Source organism: Rhyacophila brunnea, unplaced genomic scaffold (assembly GCF_057557595.1).
Source record: "Rhyacophila brunnea isolate RB1 unplaced genomic scaffold, BYU_Rbru_1.0 scaffold_16, whole genome shotgun sequence".
Classification (NCBI taxonomy): Eukaryota; Metazoa; Arthropoda; class Insecta; order Trichoptera; family Rhyacophilidae; genus Rhyacophila; species Rhyacophila brunnea.
Window position 1 is genome coordinate 29,779,163 of NW_028232816.1, and position 24,064 is coordinate 29,803,226.

General features: G+C 32.4%; 1 protein-coding gene and 1 long non-coding RNA gene across 2 annotated transcripts in view; both read right to left on the reverse strand.

Annotated features, from left to right (window-relative positions):
• LOC147074618 (angiogenic factor with G patch and FHA domains 1) overlaps positions 1 to 24,064 on the reverse strand; it is a 55,164-nt gene that overhangs the window by 29,882 nt on the left and 1,218 nt on the right. The window contains exons 2-7 of the mRNA XM_085943990.1: positions 14,807 to 15,091; positions 12,225 to 12,398; positions 6,510 to 7,029; positions 2,033 to 2,199; positions 1,518 to 1,646; positions 290 to 395 (exon numbers count right to left, since the gene is read on the reverse strand). Coding sequence (XP_085800116.1) covers positions 290 to 395; positions 1,518 to 1,646; positions 2,033 to 2,199; positions 6,510 to 7,029; positions 12,225 to 12,398; positions 14,807 to 15,091 — 1,381 coding nt within the window. The remainder of the gene's footprint in view (positions 1 to 289; positions 396 to 1,517; positions 1,647 to 2,032; positions 2,200 to 6,509; positions 7,030 to 12,224; positions 12,399 to 14,806; positions 15,092 to 24,064) is intronic.
• Positions 18,389 to 23,786, reverse strand: LOC147074619 (uncharacterized). Its single transcript, XR_015070283.1, has 3 exons — positions 23,285 to 23,786; positions 22,701 to 22,892; positions 18,389 to 22,278 (listed from the first exon to the last, which is right to left on the reverse strand). It is a non-coding gene; the product is annotated as an uncharacterized LOC147074619 (long non-coding RNA).

The following is a 24,064-nucleotide window of genomic DNA, read 5'->3' on the forward strand; positions in this document are numbered from 1 at the left end:
GGGATTTTTACGATGGTTTCCAAATTTTTTATGTTCTATGCTTTAATAGAACGTGTCACGAAAAATGTTATATAACGATACAACGAGTAATGCTTATAACAAGCAAATTCAGTCAGTCCTATCTTCCTCGTAATAACCAAGTTCGACTGTATAATTAAAAAAATAACTATTTTTAAGCACATAATGCAAATGACAGCAACGCTATTTTCATTTGATTTGATTATCTGTCATCGAATGCGCAGAAGACAGGCATGATTTTTTAGAAAATGTAAAATTATATATAGGATACCTTTGATTAGTAGGCCGGGTTCACAATGTCCGCAAGTACTGGTTCCTTTGTGAATATGACAGAGTAGTTTCGTACTCGCCAGCTGTATAATGCTTCCATGAACAATCTGTGGATACAAAAGAAGACAAAACTTATTTCCTATACTTACCCCTAGTTTAATCTTCAATTTCATTATATAGAAATATCGTAACTCCTAACAAGGTTTTATAAAATTGATTTTAAAACGTATTTCCAACTCCTTTCTTTCCCTCACAGAGGTACAACAATACGTTCACAAATGACACTGAACCAATTCCATGCAGAGTCAAATCAGTGTTCTATTTGCAGGCAACGCGACAGGTAATCAGCACATCTATTCTATACACAAGACTGCTTTCGGTCCGCTACGGCAGCTAAATAGGGTAGGAAAGTATCGAATTATTAACACTTATTGTAGTAATTACAAAAAGGTTAACCGTCTGAACTGTCAAAACTGTCTATCTCGGTCCAAAATTTATCACAGCTAAGAGATGCTGTTAAAACATAGCACGTATTGTAACAATTATAACTAAATTATTGTAATTGTTACAATAAGTGTTAATATTTCGATACAATCCTACCCTATTTAGCTGCCGTAGCGGACCGAAAGCAGTCTTGTATATAGAATAGATGCGCAGGTATAATAATAAACAGGTGATTCAAAATTCAGTTAGTGCTTGGTCTGCCTTTGATGACACTCATTGTAGCTAAAAATGCTTTCAAAAGCTGTCAACAAGCCATGGTAGGATTCTCGTCATTCAAAGACAGCATCATGGTTGGTGCCCGTGACCTCATACATCCGTTGTTCCTACCCACCTATCCATACAGTCCACTTATTATTTTCCACTTTATATTATTATCTTTTCACTAAACATAAGATATCATGTAAGTGCAAAATAAATTATTGAAAGGCAGAAGCTTATCTAGCAATTGACCAGTTTTACAGAACCCACAGACGTAACTTTCATGTAATTAATCATAATTATAGTCATAATTAATATTGGGAGATAATTAACATTAAATCATGTGCATCTTATAAATGACAATGAACCGATGAAGAGAGTAATGTCAAGCAATCCAATAAAACGTAGAAGAGGCAGACCAAAAATTCACTAGCTAGATGGCGCTACCAATGACTACCATATACCCAGGATAACAAACTGGAATAAAGCCAAAGGGAATAGGTGGACGTGGAAATTAAGAAACATACCTCTATCTGATCGCTCTCTTGCTGGGCTGAAGACATTCGTTTCCCATTCAAGATTGTCCCGTTCCTGGATCCCATGTCCACAGCAAAGTAGGCAGACTTCTCATCGTCATATTTAAAGGTCAGATGATGCTGAAAAAATAAGACATTGAATAAATAGTAAAATACTTTCAGAAGCAATATGGGTTGTGTCGATGGGCAAGCAGTAATAGGTACGGCTTATTGCTTCTTGCCTAGATGTTTGGCTTGGGGCGTCACGATTAATACTCCGGATATCCGAAAATTTTAATAATTCCTGGCAATGTTAAATTAATATGCCTGTGCACGGTTACAATGATAAATTCATAAGTTTCAGTGGCGGTGACTACTAATAATAATATCAGATCAATGGAAGGTGAACAGGCGCTATATCATACCCGGTCTACGGAGTCGAAGCCTGGGAACCCTGCAGGAAGTCGTAAGTTCTAAAGGTGTCCAAAAAATGATGAAGTTTAAAAACCACTGTGTTAGATACTTACTCTTGATACGTTTTCCTCAGGAATCAGAACAGCGTGAGATCCACCTTCTCTTCCCAGGGTTCCGCCATCCTTCGTGAGCAAGAATAGCGATCCGACCTTCAATTTGTCATTAGACGTTTCCTGGATGATTATCCGCATGCAAGGTGGGTATTGGTTGGCTACGCTTTCTGAAAGAATATAATCAATTTATTACAAATTAGTCATAAATGTGGATTATAACATGTAGGTTGACCATTGATTGACTAAGGTGAGGAGTGGTGTAATGGAGGAATGTCCGAACCGTCCCTGAAATGTACACTTAGTTCTGCTACTTTCTACAATTTGCAGTTGCGTCTAACTGTCATAATGTGAGACAAGCCGTATGTCCTATATGTAAAATTATACCTACATCTAGAAAGTTTGCAAGTAACTTTGTAACAACTGTATACCATCTGAATTCTGGTGTGTATATTCCGTCTCAAGGCCCACTATACTCAGGCTGTAACACGAAACTATAAACTTCGATGGTATAGATATACCTACCATCATAAATTGTCCGGTGTTCAAATTTGAAACTAAGCTCATCACAGCATAAAAATTATGGAATGATAATATGTCAAATGTTAGCATGTGGCGCCCTCACTCGGCAGACAACTTATACTGGTGGACCATAGTGGCAGTTATTGCTCATACTTCGAATGCAATACGGTAAACTATTTGTACAAAATGATGATTGTTGAATATTCAAATAAATGGTAATAATTTTAACAAAATATGCAATTGAAATTTTTCAGTTATTGCGAACAGGTTACCAGATTGCACTCGAAGTATGAGCAATAACTAGCACTACCGTCATAATTCGCAATACAGTGCCACGGCCTGAATATAGTCAGCCTTGAAACAGTCTACATATTACATATTTGCACAAGAGCTTTATGCCGTGAACATCCAGAATGTTTCGAGTACACATGCAACATAAAATCATCAGGAATGTTGATATGTTTAATTTTCAACTGGATTTGTATGTGTTTAAAAAATATAGAAAATTTGGAAAATTCCTTCTTCCCTCCCTGACTTTAATAATGAATGTTACCGCATCAAACATGTCAAGCATTTATAAACCATGCAACATTATTATAAATGGATTTAAAATTTTGTCCAAGATTGAATTAACTTAATCCAAACACTCACAAAGAAACGTGAATCAATATTTTTGCTTTTTTATATTCTTTTTGTTAAATTCAAAGGTTTTACTAGCACTGGATAGCTTTCATTCAATGATAACACTCAAGCACCCGGTCCCACACTAATGTGAAAATTATCATAAACCCTGGTCCCGTATTACTGTGGTTTCATACACAGTGTGATTAATCATACTTTGTAACACAGTACTCTCTCAGTAATCCGCCACCCCAACCCAGACAAGTGTCCAATTAGTGAAAGCGACGGATTATAGTGCATACATACAAAATATGGTAAAAATTAAAACAGGTATTTCGTAAAAATAGTTTTTTTGAGAATCTGTACTAGCAAATTACGGTTTTATTTATAATCAAAATCAATTATTTACTAAATTATACACAAATCACTTGACACAACCAGTTGTTCAGTGAGGCAGATATTCTTGAATGGCTTAGGATTCCTGGCTTTCCCTATGACCAAAAGCTTCAGTTTGTGTGTCCCGGTTGCATTGGAGCACGGCATAATTGTGATGCGATCCTTGGGCACTTTCCTCCCTGGTACATTACTTTCTTCGCGATGAACGTACGTTTTATAAAGGAGAAGTTTCCAAAATAAACCTGTCTCATCTGAGTTGTATACTTGTACGCGGCGGACTACTGAATTTGACAATATAGTACCGGAAAATTATAGAGCTTAATTTTGTGCTTTCAACTAGTAAAAACAACGGAGGATTATAGTAGTTGTCGGATAATCGAGCGGCGGACTACTAAGAGTGTATGTTTCATTCACAATGACAATTTATTGTGTTCAGTTATCCTTATAGTTATGGTTGAAAATAGCATTTGACAAGCGCAAGTGCAAGTAGTGAATGAAATGGAAATTTTTACGAACCAAAACACTCAATAATATTCCAAAGAAAAGAAAACATTATCAATTTTTTTTATAAAAACTAAAATAATTCAATTATTGTCAACTGATTGATTTTCATAAAGAAAGAAGTCCGCATTCGATTCCTTATTACCCCATTTACATGTCCATGGATTTACTGCTGACAGTACGAATTATCACGGCCATATCAAAAAAATGTATGTGTAAACGCGTATTATCGTGCAAATTGCATGCATAAATCAAAAAAGTTCAGAAGCTTCTGGATTATCACGTGACAATTGGACCGTGCAATCAGTGGCCGCCAGTGGTCTTCAGAATAGCATTTTCTAGTAGTGCGCAATGGTTTACCTTCTATAAAGAGAAGATATTATTATCTTAGTGTAAAATGGCTGAAACGTCTAACTTCTTCAGAAGGTAAATTAAATATGTCTTGGTTTATTTATTCTATTTCTCAAAAAAGTTTTAGATTAGAAAAACAATTAACGGATGTTACCTGCATCATACATATTATGTAGAATTTTTTTATATCCTTATTGAGTGATTTCAAATAAATAAATCAATGTAAAATAAATCACATATGAGGTCATGGTAAATCACTTTGTTAAAAGTCCGAAGCAATTTAAATCTTTCTCATTTTTATTAATTTATTATTATTATGCCTTTTTTATTATATTGAATGTATTTGAGGGGTTTAGAAATAAATATGGCAGTTTCTATTTTCGAAAATGTTGGCGACAACAATGTCTCATATCTTTCTAATAGGTACAATTTCTGAAAAAAGTATTTATAAATATTGTTTATATACTAATAATATGACATTTTATAATACATTTTTTAGAAATTATAACTATAAAAGATATAAGACATTTTTATTAACTTGCCAACATTGTTATAAAAGAGGAACTGGCGTTTTTGTTTCTAGAGCTCTCAAATTAGTGCAATGATCTAAACTGTGTAAAAAATGCTAAACAAAACGCCACTACAGGAACATAGGTCCACCGTGTAAGTAGTTTTACAATGACCTCAGAGTAATCCTATGTAAACAGAAAATCGTATTTGGATCAGAATCGTTTTGCGCACATGAAAGGAGTATTGTTTATAATACTGCTACATGTTCTACTCCGCGAAGTGAGTGATACACATATGAATAATAATGAAAAGTTGACCGATGTCAGGCAGTGCGTCGCACTTGCATGGTATTAGAAGAGCCGCCACTGTGTGCAATATCTGCGCGTGCACAGTAGAATGACAGTAGCGAACCTGCCAGTAAAAAAAACCAACTATACCGCGTACTAATTTTAAGGTTAACCGATTTTCACGAGCTGTCAAATAATACCAAATAATGATAAAATCACGTCTCGCTTACTCTTGAAGAATGAGATTGGCAAGATAGTCAACATTTTTACATATAAACAGTTATTATCGTGATAGTTTAAAATACACACTATTGGTGCAAGTAAATCCATGCACGTGTACAGGCGCTATATCTCTCAGTTCCATTAATAGTTTGGCAGCTTAACGACGAATTTGAGGTAAATGTGGACACACCAGACAAATGCTTTTATAAATGATATACACACGCATAAAAATACAGGTCTAGGACGATTCGGTGCCGGGACAACCGGGCAACACGCAATCGAATGTAATTCGAAAATATATAAACGTTCTTGAATTATAGATACTTTAAAAATATATATGTAATATTATTATTTATATTTAAATTATTATATTATTAGTACTTAATACTTGGTGAGAATTTCAATATGGACATGAAAATAATGATTTAATTGTGCATATGTTTAAATTCCAATAAGAGAGTTCTTTTATTTTTATATAAAGCCTCAGGCATAATAATTCTCAATCAGCAATAAAAAAACATTATGTAAAGAGCAAAAGGAATTAAAACTACTAAGTAGTAGATAAATTCCTCGTCTACTTTCTATATAAAATCGTAACAAACGTCTATTCTATTTAATTAGACAGTGCGGTGCCCAATTGTCCTGGCGTCCAGTTGTCCCAGTCCCAAAAATAACATTTCGATACATAATCGTCTGATACATTTCAAAATTGTATATCTGGTTACTCTGACCCAGAAAATGTATATTTACACACATAGATTGTGATCATAAATGGTTTAGAAGTTAGGATATTGGTAATATAGTTACATTGCAAAATGGCCAATGGATGAGGTGATCCTATCAAAAATTTTAAAAGCTATGGATATAAGTAGCATGTGAAAAAAACTTGGTGATTTTGTCCAGTGTGTTCACATTATCACGCCAAGCAGCCCGACTATAATTGGCATGTTTAATATTAATCTTCACAGACAGTCATGTCGATTTAAGACATTTTTAATTTCTTTTTAACATATTGTGGACAGTACAAATTATAAGTTTAGGGAATTCACAAAATGACATTATATTATTACCGTTAGAATCGGAAGAATCTGTACCACTAGACTCTGACTGATCGTCTTCACTTTGCGAGCATTCTCCGTCTTCCGGATCGGATGAAACGAGTACCACATCCGGACACCGGTCGCCGCAATCTTTTTCCCCCGTCACATCGACAGACCCAACTTTGTTGTCATGAAAAGTGACTTTAGTTGCAGCATCTGTGCTGCATACTGTCTCCACGGCTAATACTTTACTCTCCGAGACCTTTAAACATGACGGATCTAAGCCATCATTAGATACTTCTTTATTAGCCGTTTGTGTTTTGTCATTGGGTTTGGTTCTTTTAGCCTCAACTTCGTCATCAGAGTGTTCATCTCTGTCAGTGGTCTTCTGTCTGTCTTTGCATTTCTTGGTTTTGGCGACGGGGGCGTCCTTATCCTGCAAGACAACAAGAAATCCTGTTGGTGGCGTTGGAAATGGTTCTACAGAGATAACGTACCTAGCGCGTGGTTTGTGGAGCGCAAATGCAGTCCCTGGAGATCTGCGGATAAGTGTTTTATTAAATCATCGTCACGCGTGCCAACCTGAAACAAAACAAAAAAACAAAATTATAAGTCAATAATTTTCAGGTTTGTGTGTCTGTGATAATTATTATTGTCTTAGAAATCAGGGGTATCCGTTGTTTGTTCTCCCAAGGTGCAGAACTAACCTGTCATTAGTAATGTCAATTGGAAGGGCAATAACTATGTTCAATCAGATCGCTTCGAATATTGATATATTCCACTTACATGAGGTGAGTTTAGGTGGACGCTGTTTTATGGGTTTTTAAGATAGGGTCTATCAACCTAGTTCACTCGGTGTGCTTTATGTACTTTTGTTTTTATTATTTACTCATATTACCCTGTATTTTTATTTCAATATTGTTAACACTTATTTTTATGTAATAATGTGTAGTACGCTTTGAATCTATTATTTGTCATGTTCATTTTATTATATAAAATAAACAAATTTGAATCTGCAATATTGTTTTAAACAAAGACTTTAAAGCCAGGTTTGGTTTATGGCTTATTAATGGTCAGGTCATAAAACGCAAGAAATACAAATCCCGCCTGAATGTTCGCAAATATTACTAATATTGAATGCGCATTTAGTTGACAAACTTTAATATTTATTTTTTTTATTTAGGTCAACCAACGAGATCAATCACAGGGACAAAGTATAATGAGAACATAATATAATAAAAGAATATACGATGGTCCCAATAATAGGTGAACATAAAAAGCAAAATGAATCAAATTAAATCAAATGTTAAATAAATTATAAAAAATATATTGGAGAATTATTGAAAATGGTTAAGGGGGGACATGCTCGTCGAAGGTCAAAATTGAGTTTTTATTGTATTTTCAAACCATGATCCTGGACACTCCTTAAACGTTGTAGATGATCTATTTATATAATTTTGAAGCCTTATTATCCTTTATAGTTATTTTAAACATTTGATGACTGCATGAAGTATTTTTGTTACATAAAATAGTATTCTTTTAAACCTCTCGCTCTAATGTTTTAGAATATAGTCATATTTCGGTACATAACTGTGCAGTGGTGTTAAGATTTTTTACATTTATTAATTTTTAAACGCATTTATAAAACCATTAGCATAATTTATTAAGAGATAATTTTTGTAAAATATTCACGATAAAAAATTATATTGATAATCTCTGTGATCCCAAATTTGACAAGAATTAGGCATTTTATTATTCAAAAAATCGGCAAGATTAACACATTTCAAGACAATTCTAAAGATATTTATTATAAGCTATGTCTTTGACCATTCAAGTGTGATAAAAATCTTATGAATAATGATTGCTTTATAATAATTATTGACCTAAGAATAAGGTAGTGTTTTTTTGAAATACGCCATTTCTTTTGTCATTCCCCAGTGGTTAAGCTACAACATACGGCCGTAGCCATAAATTGACAAACTATAATTGAAGTAGGGAGTAAAATGATATTGACGCGCGTGTTTGAACATGTACCGTTTAAAAAAAAATAAAAAAAAATTCGGTTAGGTACATGTTCAAACACGCGCGTTAACATAATTTTACTTCCTACTTTAATTATAGTTTGTCATTTTATGGCTACGGCCGTATGTTGTAGCTTAACCACTAGGGAATGACAAAAGAAATGGCGTATTTCAAAAAAACACTACCTTATTCTTAGGTCAATAATTATTATAAAGCAATCATTATTCATAAGATTTTTATCACACTTGAATGGTCAAAGACATAGCTTATAATAAGTATCTTTAGATTCATCTTCAAATGTGTTAATCTTGCCGATTTTTTGAATAATAAAATGCCTAATTCTTGTCAAATTTGGGATCACAGAGATTATCAAAATAATTTTTTATCGTGAATAATTTACAAAAATTATCTCGTAATAAATTATACTAATGGTTTTATAAATGCGTTTAAAAATTAATAAATGTAAAAAATCTTAACACCACTGCACAGTTCTGTACCGAAATATGACTATATTCTAAAACATTAGAGCGAGAGGTTTAAAAGAATACTATTTTATGTAACAAAAATACTTCATGCAGTCATCAAATGTTTAAAATAACTATAAAGGATAATAAGGCTTCAAAATTATATAAATAGATCATCTACAACGTTTAAGGAGTGTCCAGGATCATGGTTTGAAAATACAATAAAAACTCAATTTTGACCTTCGACGAGCATGTCCCCCCTTAAAAAAAAAATGACAACACAGAAGTATAGAAAAAAAAAATACTGAAAAACATAAAAAAGTATAAATGAAGAGAAGACAGGCAATATAAGAATAGAAAAATACAATCAAAAAAGCAGTCGTCCAGATACAATTAGTCATAAATTTTTGAACAACTTAATTTAATAGTGCATGTACACATGCACAGATTTACTGGCACCGATAGTGTGTAAATTAAAGTATCACGATAACAACTGTTTACACATAATATCATTCTTCAATATTGTGTGATGGGTTGTTGTTGTCATTTGATAGTTGTTGAAAATCAGTAAACGTCAAATGCGTTACGTGGCGTAGTTAATACTTTTGCTGGCAGGATCGCCACATACTTAATACAAATTCCAACTATCGCGTGAAAATTAAGAAGCTTCTGAACTTTTTTCATCCATCCATGCAATCTTGCAACTTGCACGATAATACATACTGTCAGCAGTAAATCAGTGCATGTGTAAACAGGGTATTACAGACATAACTATTGAACAAAAACATTCTTTAACCTTTTTACTGCCGGTAGGTGTATGTATGTCGGTCCCTTGCACGCCGCGAATTTTATTGCAAGAATAAAAAACTAAAATCAATTTACGTTTCAAGTGGTAAAAACGAATTCTGTTTCAATTCCGAGTATGTGACGAAATTCCCAATATATGTCGTTGTGTGTTCAACATATTTGTATGTTTAAAATAATCGATTTACACCCCCCGTTTCACATTTAAAGCTGGATGTCTAAAGATGTTATTTTTGTATGAGCGGCGTTACGGTCAAATATACATTAATTACACACAGTACACTCTCGATAATCCAGGCTAATAAATGAGATGGATAATTTTTCCGACCATGTCCGATCCTAATAGGATCATATGGGCCTGCACAGGGTAGAGGAGATTTTGTTTTTTTTTTACGAGAAATGGATGTCAGCCACTTGCTCAACCTATTAGGTCCATACCCTGACTCACACACAAATTGAAAAACAATGTATGTACTCGCCAGACCCAGGATTCGAACCTGGGACACACGGCGTATGGGGGAGAATGGGGGCACGGGAAAACTAAAACCTATTAATATTTACTTTTAACATTACTTTATTTTCAATATTTACTACATAATAAATGTTTGTAAACAGGTTACAAAATAGACACATAGAAGTAGATAATCGTATGTGTTAATCACTCTATGTGCACTTAAAAACCCATCACATTTGAAGGAAAAATATGTTCGAAATTGCTTTTCGAATGAGTCGATTTGCTTTGATTTATCACTAGAGTAAAATAACGACCGTGTTTAGGAAAAAGGACGTAACCCTCACTGAGCAAATTTTGCAGGAGAAGCAAAAAACGTTTTTTGATAGTTCTTAGTTTAATATTTTTTTTAAAATAGGCACAGACATCGGGTGCATGATGATTGATGATTTGGTGTAATATATTTTCGATCTAATATAAATTAAAAAAGTTTTTACAGAAAAATCATTAAAATTGAGGATAAATGCTTTTTTCCATAAATTAAAAATTAATTAATCTCAATTAAAACCTGAATTTAGATAATAATTGAGCATTTGCGGCTTACTTCCTTTTTATAGAATGTGTATTTAGTTGTATACATTGTTAATATCTAATAAAAGCACTTTTCGAAAAATCGAGGGTTACGCCCTTTTTCCTAAACACAGTCGATAATATAATATTATTAAACACTTCTACTTTCTATTAGAGCATGATAAGATAAAATAACTAATAAAACTGCCATTGCACTAGACCTCTCACTCGACCACAATTTCAGATTAAGCATATAAGTAATTAAAATATCAGTGGGTCTATTCTATACTTATCGAACACTAAATTGATAAATAGTATCAAACTTAGGGTAGGTTTGTATCAAAATATTAGCACTTATTGTAACAATTACACGAAGCCGGTTTTTATTGTTGCAATAAGTGCGATATTTTAACAGCAGCAAGATAGGTGCTGTTAAAATTTAGCACTTATTGCAACAATAAAAACCGGCTACGTGTAATTGTTACAATAAGTGCTAATATTTTGATACAAACCTACCCTAAGTTTGATAATATTTTTCACTTTATCACTTTAGCGGTCGATAAGCATAGAATAGACCCACAGGTCTCATCTCAGAGTAATAATATAAAGAGAGTGGCTATTGTTCGGCAAAATGAAGCCGTGTTTCTGACGTTTCAGTAGAACTTCAATTTTATTATTGACTATAAACGTTATACCATCATGCTTCTCAGTCGGCTACCAAATTTAAACACAACACAGTTAAACATATTCTTAGGTCAATAATTATTATAAAACAATCATTATTTGTAGGATGTTTATCACATTTAAATGGTCAAAGACATAGCTTATAATCAGTATCTTTAGAATTATCTTCAAATGTGTTAATCGTGCCCATTTTTTGAATAATAAAATGCCTAATTCTTGTCAAATTTGGGATCACAGAGATTATAAAACATAATTTTTTTATCGTAAATATTTCACTATATAATGTTAACATTAATTTTACTAATGGTTTTATAAATGCATTTAAAAATCAATAAATCTAAAAAATCTTAACACCACTGCACATGGATGTACTGAAATATGACTATATTCTAAAACATTAGATCGAGAGGTTTAAAAGAATATTATTTTATGTAATAAAAATATTTTATGCAGTCAGCAAATGTTTAAAATAAATATAAAGGATAATAAGGCTTCAAAAAAAACAAAATGCAATAAGGCGGATTTTGGAACTGGACGCCTCAGTTAGTTACACAATATAAAAAAATGGCGGTTAATGAATATATTATAAAATATAAAACTCTGGTTTAATCTTATTTCACTAAAAAAAAAAGAACTGCATTTTATATTTTATGAATAGATAATGATGGAAAAATACTTACAAAATCAGAATCAAAAAACTTTGAAACCGATAGCCCCAAATAATCACTTAAATAATGGAAAATTACCAACCTTTTTATGCCGACGCTTGCCCTTCTCACTGTGGTGTTGCCCGGTGGACGTCTGATTGTCTTGTGGTGTGGAAAAATGGCTGGCGTCCGCATATGAGTGAAACACATATTGTTTCTGTTTCTCGTCATAATAATAATAACAGCCTGTGGTTCCATGATAATACAGGCCCATTTCCTGTTGATAAACACACAAAAATACATTATTCAACCACAAGAGATAACAACAAAACAAAGGTTCAAAACAAATACCAAATAGTTGAATCACAGGAAAGAAAATGTTTGCTCGACTTTGCAATCACACATTTTAACCAGATCTGGAAATGATCTGGATTTTCAAAAAATAATAGTTAATATTATATAGGTAATATATTTAATTGAATATATATTTTAAGCCCTTCCATGTAGACATCAGTTGCGATGGATGAAGGTAGGCTGTGGGGAACCGATATAAATAATAGTACACACTAAAACTTGTCAGTCATAACTTAGTTGGTATAGGCGGGGTTTAATTTAATTTTAAAAACTAACAACACCATCTGCAATTTGTATTCTTAGTTTAATGAAAACAAATAAGTATGTCTGACGTCGGTAGGCCATTGCGACTTGTTATCTAAGAGGGAAAATTTCTCAGCTTACAAAAAGTTTGCAGCATTTATCAGCGAGCGACAATGACTTTTCTCATCGAGGATTGACCGTAATATATTATATCAAAATAAGAATCACGCACACTCTAGTGCACGCCAACCGTCAGCACAACATTTGAATTTTGTCTAACGTTTGTTACGCAACAGTATACGCCTGCATAACGGGTGTGGAGACGTGGCAGGTGGTGGAGGGAAAAGCAACTATGTCTGGCAAAGTTAAGTGTGCACTATTCATGTCGGTTCTCCATAGGCTATCTCCACCCTTGGCCACTGGTAGACATCAATGATATACCAAACTAGCTGCAGATAGAAATTTTGAAATTAAACATTGAAACATGAATGAGAATGTTCCATGAATATTTTAGTCACCAATATCAGATAACATTCTTATCCTTTCATAAAACTCAAAAAAAACAACCTTTGAACAAAAATGCAATGACTTACAGAAAGGTACTACAAACTATTTTGACAACTGATAATAAATGCTTATAATACAAAATAATAAATCATATTATGATCTTTAATAATTTCAAAACAACTGATACCTATTTACTAGAAAAAATCTTTGAAAAAAATTAGGTGTTTTCAAATTATGTATGTTCAATATAAAGAATGTTACAATTTCAAATCATGTGAATTATTCGTTGATTAAAAAAAATTGATTAAATGATATTTACCTATATTGTATTTACTTAACACCAAATTTGAACCCATTGGAGACCGAATGAATTTTTGAGGATCACTTAAAAAGGCAAACTGATTACTAAAATTGATAAACAGTACTCTCTCAGTAATCCGCCACCCCAAAAACCAGACAAGTGTCCAATTAGTGAAAGCGGCAGATTATGGTGCATACATACAAAATATGGTAGAAAATAAAACAGGTATTTCGTAAAAAATAGTTTACAGTTACAGTTAGCAAATTACGGTTTGATTTATAATCAAAATCAAGTATTTACTAAATTATACATATTTATGAAATTAAACAGTAAATCACTTGACACAACCAGTTGTTCAGTGAGGCTGATATTCTTGAATGGCTTAGGATTCCTGGCTTTCCCTATGACCAAAAGCTTCAGTTTGTGTGTCCCGGTTGCATTGGAGCACGGCATAATTGTGATGCCGTCCTTGGGCACTTTCCTCCTATGTACATTACTTTCTTCGCGAATAAACCCGTCTCATCTGCGTTGTATACTTGTACGCGGCGAACTACTAAATTTGACAATCGAATACAGGCGAATTATAACGCTTGATTTTGTGCTTTCAACTAGTAAAAATAACGGCGGATTATAGTAGTTGTCGGATAATCGAGCGGCAGATTACTGAGAGTGTCCTGTAACTCATGTATTATTCATTTAATTCAAATAAATCCTTTAAAAATTTGAAGGTATTGAATTCCTCTATTATTTATTTATATTTTAAGTTAATTTTGTGTATCAGTGGAATCAAGAAAACATGTCAAATATAGGTTTTTGTGTTTTTTAGCCTTTTTTATACAAAATGACAAAGGTAAAAAGTCTATGATAGAAGTAAATGAGTAAATAAAGATTAAACTAAAACTGAAGCTAAATATAATACTTTTCAAGATACTTAGAAGATGGAGAGAAAGGGAGAGAGAGAGGAAAAAAATAGATTTCATAAACAAAATAATTCTTAAAAAATATATCGGACTCTATATAACTAATACCATAAAATGATAACTACATCTATTACATATTAAGTAACTTCAACTTTTAAAAAAATCATAACATGATTAAAAATATTCGATTCGCCAAATTTGCGCCGATTGTCTCCAATGGGTTAATAAAGGCAAAGTGTGGAAAATGTGAGATGTTTTGATTTTTCTTGTAAAGGCGTTATTCTTCAGAAGCTTTCTTGAAACCAAAAAAAACCTGCTGGCGAGGATTATACCTAATATGAAAAATTATTTAAAACTCACAGCATTGTAGTAATACCCTGTATTGTAGTCGTAATACATTCCCGACGTCGCCTCGTAGACCATTCCGGTTTGCTTCAAAGCATTTTCGGCAGCTTCCTTCACCTGATCCACCAGACTCAGTGCGGGCTCCGCAGCCTCAGCGGTAGTCTCCCAGGAAGGACCCGATCCCACTTTCCATTCATTGGCAGAAGGAAGAGAGGTAGCGTCGCCATTTGATTTGGAGACTAGCACTTCATCAGTTTGGCATGATGCGTCACACAACTTCACAGGAAGGCGTTGGTGAGACTGTAACAATACGATTAAAATATTCGAAATTAGCAGGAGTGATATTATGTGATCTTGTGAATACCCACGATGGCCGCACAGCTTAAGCGTCGGCCTATAGCGCCATCCTGGTTCGAATCCTGAGTCTGGCAAGTACATATTGTTTTTCAATTTCATCAAATTTCAAAAACTAGCTAACAAGCAGATTGTAAACAATTTACCGAGAAAAGTTGAAAACCGGGCCACTTTACACGCTACACGCTGGCGTGTGGGCCGATATGCATCTGCGCAGTAGATCGATAGTGGCGAGCCTGCCAGTAAAAGAAACGAACTACTCAATACGTCCTGTCAAAATAGTACCAAAAATGACGGTTTCAACTCGCTAGCTTGTTGGCTTCTGAGCGAGTGGAAAGTTTTGTGTCATCATCACAATCGCACTAGCTGACTCGCCCGCTTTTAAACTCAATGTCATTGAGCCATAAATAATTTAGGTATGGTAAAAATTCAAAATTGGAATGACAAACAAAAAATAAACAAACAAATATATTTTGACTTTTATAATACGAGGGTGGGTCAATAATTCCTTAGAAAAAAGCATTAAAACAGTTTTTATTTTTGTATTTTTTTTTTATTTCTCAACATAATCTCCTTGGAGCTCAATATACTTGGTTAGACGTTTCTCAATTTTTTTTAAACCGTCAGAAAAATAAGTTTTCGGAAGGTCCTCAAAATAAGCATTTGTCCGATCGATGACTTCTTCATTTGAAAAAAAACGTTGTCCACTTAGCCATTTTTTTAAGTTTGGGAAAAGGAAAAAGTCACTGGGGGCTAAATCTGGCGAATACGGTGGGTGGTCGACCAATTCGAACTTCAATTCTTCAATTTTAGCCATTGATCATAAACATGTGTGAACACGGGCATTGTCCTGATGAAAGAGGATTTTTTTCCTGTTTAAGGGGGAAGGTGTTCCATGTCAGCTATTTTCTGGTATTTTCGGAGGTTAAGCCTGAATCTTACGTAAGATTTATAGAAAAACTATTTATATAATTATGAAGCTTATTCATCGGCAAATATTTATGTTAAACATTTGATAACTGCATAAAGTATTTTTATGACGTAAAATAATATTCTTTGGAACCTTGAAATGTAATAATTGATAACGAAGCCATATTTTTGTGACATTAATAGACTGTGTTGATAACCGTTTTTTCCACTAAATATTATGTCAAAACGTTTATTATAGATAGCTTTAATGTTATCAAACATAATGTAGTAAAATATATTCAGTATAATTATAATATTTGCAGTTTCTGTTCCCTCTAAATCTAACGGAATCGACTAGACATTTTGTTATTAAAATATGCTATAATTATAGACATTCCAAATAATCTAAAGCTACGTATCAGAAGGGTTATCATTAATCATTGAATAAATGATGAAACATCTTGTTAATTATAAATTTATAATACTAAATAGTGAAATATTTTAAACGACAATTTCCGTGAAATTTTCGACAAGCTAATCTTCCATTAGAATCGCCTACGAACTGGCGCATGATGTCTAGTATTTATAGCTCGTATTATTTTCACTTTATATGTCCAAAAAAATACGCCAACACACTAGTATTGTACACAAATTTGTTTGTAACACTAAATGCTACAAATTGAGCACAAAAATAGGTTAAATAAACGGATATTCAAGCGTATTATAGCAAACGTAAAATCATTTTGACAGAAGGATCGGAAAGCAAAAAAAATCTGAAGAAATTTGTGTTTGCGTAAATTCTACGTAATGTCATACTAAATCATACATTCTAATTTTTAACACTGTTGCAATCTATTTTGCCTAATATTGCAACATAGCAGTTAGTTTTCTGTCCCTTTCTACAACTATCTCCCTCTACATTCAAAATAATTATGATTGTAGTAGGTATGTATTTTATAAATTGTGATAGATTTTATTTTATTTCAGTGAAATATATCGGGTCGTCCAGTATTGCCATATCTACTAAAATATTATTGGATTGATATTTTAGTAAATAAGTGAATGAAGTTTTTCACCATTTGTATCTACTATTAGTTTTACTATTTTTATTTAATAAATAATACACATGAGGTTTTACGAATTTCACATTTGTTATTAAACATACTTACATAATTTAACACCCCAAACACATCGCGAAGTTAAAATATCTATATTTTTTACTTAGCCAAATTATGAATCTACCTAGGTTAGGTACCTACTGATATTTATATTACAGAAAATTTAACTTTTACTAAATTATGAATTTGCGAGATTATAATAATACAGATGATTTTAAAGAATACTTTCATCAAATAATAACATAATAATGGATGCCTGTACTTACATAATATTTTCCAATGAAATATTTTTTTCTTTTAAATTAACTTTAATTTCGAAAGTTTAGCCTGGCAATACTATGAACGTCATTTATTTCAGCGGGAATGCGAAATTTTCATCCTCGGTTTTTGACATAGGTACCTAACAATATTATCACAATTATTTATATCGATTGTACTTACAAAAAATGCCACGAACTCACTATCCGATGGCTGGAAGTTCCAAAAAAAGACGTAGGAGAAAAGATGGAAATATTAATACATTAAAAACACAAAGGTTTGAAATTATTCTTTTATAATTTGACATAATTATACATAGTTGAAAAAACCACATTTCACAGAAAATTTTGGTTCACAATATTTATTTATCTTGCAAAAGGAACACACAATTAAGTATAATGATCATTTGTACTTATATTATGTTTGTGCCATGTCTTATTCGAAATTAGTGTGTCTGTGACAAAAATTATAATCTGGTACAATAATTAATAGCAGCTATACATTTTGTTTTCTGTTAACTATCTACTAAACTAATATTTTTGAATGTATTATAGTATTGATATATTGCCGAAGACTATGCCTGAGCATGGAAATCCTCAAAGCATACTACCTGAACCAGAATTTCATCCCACATTTGAACACGAACACGAAGAATTTATTATAGAAAATGAAATTGAAGATTCAAGCCCTAAATTCCGTGTAGAAGGCCGTAGAATTATAGACTTTTCATATTTTTTCCAACAACTTTAATTAATTAGCCACCATGATTCTCCATTTAATTGTAATTTATCACATTTAGAAATTTTTGGGGAAAATCGGGATAACTTTAGTAGTACATTTTTTATCCAATGTAAACTTTGTGCTAAAAAATTAAAATTATATACCACTGAAATGAACAAAAACAAAATGAATCTGTGTGACGCATTTGTATCCAGTATAATCAGTATCGGCAGTGGATTTTCAAATCTGGAAGAAATGTGTTCAGCAATTGACGTACCATCGATTACAGCAAGAACATACAGAAAGAGTCAACAGAAGGTGTACGAGTGGTTTGAAGAAACCAAAAATAAGAGTATGGAAAACGCTGCGAAAGAAGAGCGACAACTTGCAATCGAAAATGGTGACGTCGATTCTTCTGGTATTCCCATGATATCAGTTGTTGCAGACGGCTGTTGGTCGAAACGTTCATACAGATGCAATTATTCCGCAGCATCTGGCGCTGCCACGATCATTGGTCAAAGAACCGGAAAGATTTTGTACATGTCAGTGAAAAATAAATATTGCGATTTGTGCGCCAAAGCTAAAAATAAAAATATCCCTGCTCAACAACATAAATGCTTTTTAAATTACACCGGTCCGTCAGCTGGAATGGAATCTACAGCAATATTAGAAGGCTTTAAAGAATCTATTAATACACATGGATTGATTTATTCAAAATTGATTGCTGATGGAGATTCCAGCACATACAAAAAAAATCTTGATTGTCACCCATATCCGAATGTAACTGTCGAGAAAGTTGAATGTAAAAACCATTTAATTAGAAATTATTGTGGCAAAATAGAGGCATTAACCAAAGACACAAGATATCCCTTGAATGTAAGAAAAATCATTGCGTCAAGAAAAAGACGTCTGCGGAAAGCCGTCATAGGTGCAATCAAGTATAGAAAACTACAAGATAGTACTTTCGAAGAAAAGGTTATCGCTTTGAAAAAAGATTTAATTAATGGACCGCACCATGTTTTTGGAGACCATACTTCTTGTCTACCATATTTTTGTACAAATGAACCAAATACAGAGGACATGCTTGATGTAAATTATGTACCAGCATTAAAAGAATGCAGTCTATTTTCTCAATTAATGATATATAATTCTCGTTTGGTGCTAAATTCAAAAAGTTTAATTTATAATTTTTCTACTAATATTTCAGAATCTTTTAATAACATGATTGCAAAATTTGTAGGCGGCAAGAGAATTAACTACTCTCAAAGACAATCGTACATGGGACGATGTGCAGCGGCGGTAATCGCATTTAATACAAATAAGTTACATTGCACAATTCAAAAACAAGTTTATAAAAATAGCCCAAAAGCCTTCATAAATCGCTTAGAATCAAGAAGGTTGAAAATAAATAAAAAAAAAATAGGAAAACCTTGGCGAAAACCAATACATTCTGTTCCTTTATCTAATCCAGATTATGGAGAGAGTTGCCAAAAACCTGACATGGACAAAAATCAATATCAATTGTTAAAAGAAACTTTTTTGAAAAAACTCAAACTGACAAACTATGAGAGGAGGGATATAGAAAGACGCACTGTATTACAATCTGAATGTGCAGAATGGCTAGAAAGGCGACGAAACCTTCTTACTGCCTCTGTTTTTGGAAAGGTGTGTAAGCGGCGAGAAAATACAAAATTTGGGCCTTTGGTAAAACGTTTATTATATAGCCAATCATTAGCCAACGTGAAAGCGGTAAAATATGGTAAAGAAAATGAATCAATAGCTTTACAACAGCTTAGTGTACAAGAACGAATTAAGATTGAGAGATGTGGATTGTTTATCGATGATGTGTATGATTTTATCGGTGCAACGCCAGATGGCATCAGCGATGATGATACAATTATTGAAATAAAATGTCCTTTCTCAGCTGCTGGAATAAGTGCAGATGAAGCTATTGTACAGAAAAAAATTAAATTTTGGAAAGTAGATAAAGACAGGAATATGGTAATAGATAAAAATCACGATTGGTACTTCCAGATTCAGGGGCAGCTTCATATTACTAAGAAAGATGTCTGTTTATTTGGATTTTGGACGGGACATAATTTTCCTGTTAAAATAGAATTAATCAAAAAAGACGAGACATTTTGGATTGAAAAGATTGAAAAAAAGATATATCACTTTTATATGAATTGTCTACTGCCAGAAATAGTAGATCCCAGAACCAGTAGATCTATGAATATTAGAGAACCAGAAAGGCTGAATTTCTAAATTTTTATTTTAAATTTTATTATGCTTAATATATTTTCAACAAGTCTATATTACATCACTATTTTATAGTTCATCAAGATATATCTAATTTACTTATATAGTTTACTGTTACGAGACACCTAGAACGAGTGTAATTTTATGAAATTCAAAATAATATGTATACTTACATCTAAATAATGATACCTACAGATTTTGCTGGCGATTCCACTGTGCCATATTTTGTATAAGCATTCGTCTCTGCAGCCGTGGGGTTTGGTTCCGTGTAAAAAGTACATTTTGTTCTCAAGGTCAAAAACCAAATTGGTTGTGCCAATGGCTTATAACCATTCCTCATAAATGATTATAACTGATATCACCTCATAACTGATCAGTGCCACGCACGAGTTAACTCGCGGGATCTTTTAAACGTCATAACTTCTGAATGAACTGTTTGTGTATATTTTCTTAACAATATTTATCATTTTAGTGTGAAAATATTCACGTTAAACATGTTGATTTGGTAAATTTTCACAAATATTTATCATTCTATTCTTATTTCATATTTTTTAAGGGATTCATTTTATTCCAAAAATAACTGACCTACAAGTACCCACCTGGTAAAAATTGGATTTGGATTGGATGGAATTTCCTAGTAGATTTTCCAACTAAACAACATGACGCTTTCTATATATTATTTACTGTTAGTTTTGAAATTATTGTATTTGAAATAAATAATGTATCAATAATACACATAGAAATCAATAGATATATAAAATAGATATCACAGTTTAAAAATCAGAAAGATCAATGCATATTACCATTGTTTATGTTACAATATAAAACAACATTTATCATTGAACGTAGGTACCAAGAAAAATAGACTTCATTAAAATGTGTCAATATAGTATATACCCGATATAATTATATAAATTATTATATTGTTAATTACTCTGTGGGGTCCATATATACTGCTTCAATTGTAATTTAATTTTACAGTATAATTATTTATGTTAAGTACTTGATTTACTTATTATATGTACAAATGTAATATACTTACCTACTTATTAGGATATATCTTGGTGAATTTTAAAATAAGAGGAAATTAAATGGAGGTCATCGTGTCTAACTAGATGTCAGCCGTTGTTAAGTCTTATATAAATATTTATACATTATTAAATTGTTTTTCTGTTTTTTATTGATGTAAAGACATGGCATGTATTCAAAGTAATAACAAATTAGCTGTGTACTATTTATTTAACTTATATTAAAACCCCAAGATTGATTTCGTCTTACGACATATTTTATTCTTCTAAGTTTTACTATGACATTGTAATATGAACCATGGATATAGTATAGTACTTAAAAAAATCAAAACTGGTAATATATTATTTCAATACTTAATTGTCAATTTTCATTTGAAGTCAGCATTTAATTACTGGTATAACACATAATTATTAACTGATATCTACAACTTCAGATGGACAAATTAATTGATATATCATATTATCAGTTTTCATTTCCTTGCAACAATGTATTCATTCTAGCAGCTATTTTAAATATCTTACTAGTTTTTATGTCATGGCACCTTACAAAGGCTCCGAGCAACCGTATACTGAGCTTCGAGAACAGATGTTTACGACGGATACTGGGTGTGCGGTAATTTTAGAAGTAACGGGAGATAAAAGAACGCACCAAATAGCCTCCCATCACGCTGAGAGTGAATACGCAACTTTGTACCTGGCCCGGCCACGTGCTGCGAGTGCCTGAAGAGAATCCCAATCTGGTTTGCCTGTTCTTCAAGCCAACCGGATTCCGGCATCCTGGATGGCCGCTAAATACTATCTATATAGCATATCTGGCGGAGTTACGGGCTGCTAGTATGACCTGGAACGATGCAAAAAAACTAGAGTGACAGAGATTCTTGGAGGCGCCGCATTGTATCCATATGCTGCAACTAAGATGCGGATATAGCCGAAGAGAAGAAGTAATTAATATACAGCATCTAGAAAACTTAAAGCCTTTGAAATGTGTGTGTATAGATACATGCACCTTTCATTGGTGTTGGAAAGACAATTTTTCTAATATCAAAGTGATATTGAGGCTGAAAAAGACAAGACTTGGAGAGTAAGCTCTACCAAATGACATACCTAATATGATACAAGTAACTGATATGCACAATTATATTATATTTTATATTACGAATCAAAATAGCAACTTTTATATCATTATCGATAATAATAAATTTAGTGCAAAAATGTTTTTATAAAATTGTTTTATTTTTTAAACATTAGTCACTTTATATTTACCTTGTGTAATTGTACTATTAAATCTATAAAATGGGTGTATATGCTTGATGGTCGACGTCATAAATCACGCCATGTTCGAAACGTATGCCGAAAGTCGGATTTATTTCATTATTAATTAAAAGATTTATTTCATTCCATATTATTCATATGAAACCGTCGACAAGCAAAGATCTCGTTAGACATTTTCTCCATCTGCAAAAAACATAACATAGGAACTGTTAATAGTGTGATTTTTAATCTTTTATGGTTGGCGACTGTTTGAAGAGTGGTAATTAAAACGGATTAGTGATAATACAAAGCATCAAAAAAGATTGATTAACTAAAATAAAGTAATCAGGTAGGTAACATGTTTAATAACAACTAGAACGCCTTAGATTATATCAAACAAATATATATGAAATCACAGGTTTTATATAATTCTGGAATGAATGTAACTAACCTCAAAAAAAGGATTGTATTATGTCAGAATTATGAAACATTGAAAGTATGTATAGACTAAGAAAACAATAAATAAACACTTGAATAATATATGCAAAACACACAGAATACTACGATAGTAATAAATAACATAATATTGTACTTACAGATAGTGTTTCTTATTCCTGATATAAAACACAATTGTTTTAGGTACCTTGCAATTTGCAAACATAATATTTGACAGGAGAGAGATTTTTATATTAGTCTATGGCCAAAAATACGGATTTATTTGGCCGGCTAAAAAAAAGATTTTAATATAGCAAGAACATTTTAAATATGCGACAAATAAATAAAAGTATATATAATATAGTTGTTAAAAAAATCTGTGTACATTATAAAATATATTTAATATTATAAATACATATATTTTTTAAATTTATGTTATAATTTGTAAACGACGAAGCACGTCAGCTAATACGCATAGTAAATGTTTAAACTTCGGTAATCAAATTCGAATGTGACAGAAAGAGAAAGAATAACTTTTTAATCATATTAGCATGCGTAAAAGAGATGTAACATAATATCACTTTCACTTTAAAAATCATACCTAGTATTCAATGTCATAGTTCAACTTTAAATGAAAAAACAGAAACTCTAGGTAAGCATGTGTGCCCTTAAATGAGGCCGTTTTTCTTCAATTTTGTTTTTTAGCTGGTCCAATAAAGATGCATAATAATCCCCTGTTATTGTTTTTCCTTTTTTCAAATAGTCAACGAAAATAATTCCACGTGCATCCCAAAATACAGTAGCCATAACCTTACCAGCTGATTTTACGGTTTTCGCCTTCTTTGGACATGGTTCGCCTTTCGCAATCCACTGCTTTGACTGTTCTTTCGTCTCGGGAGTATAGTGGTGTATCCATGTTTCATCTACAGTCACAAAGCGAC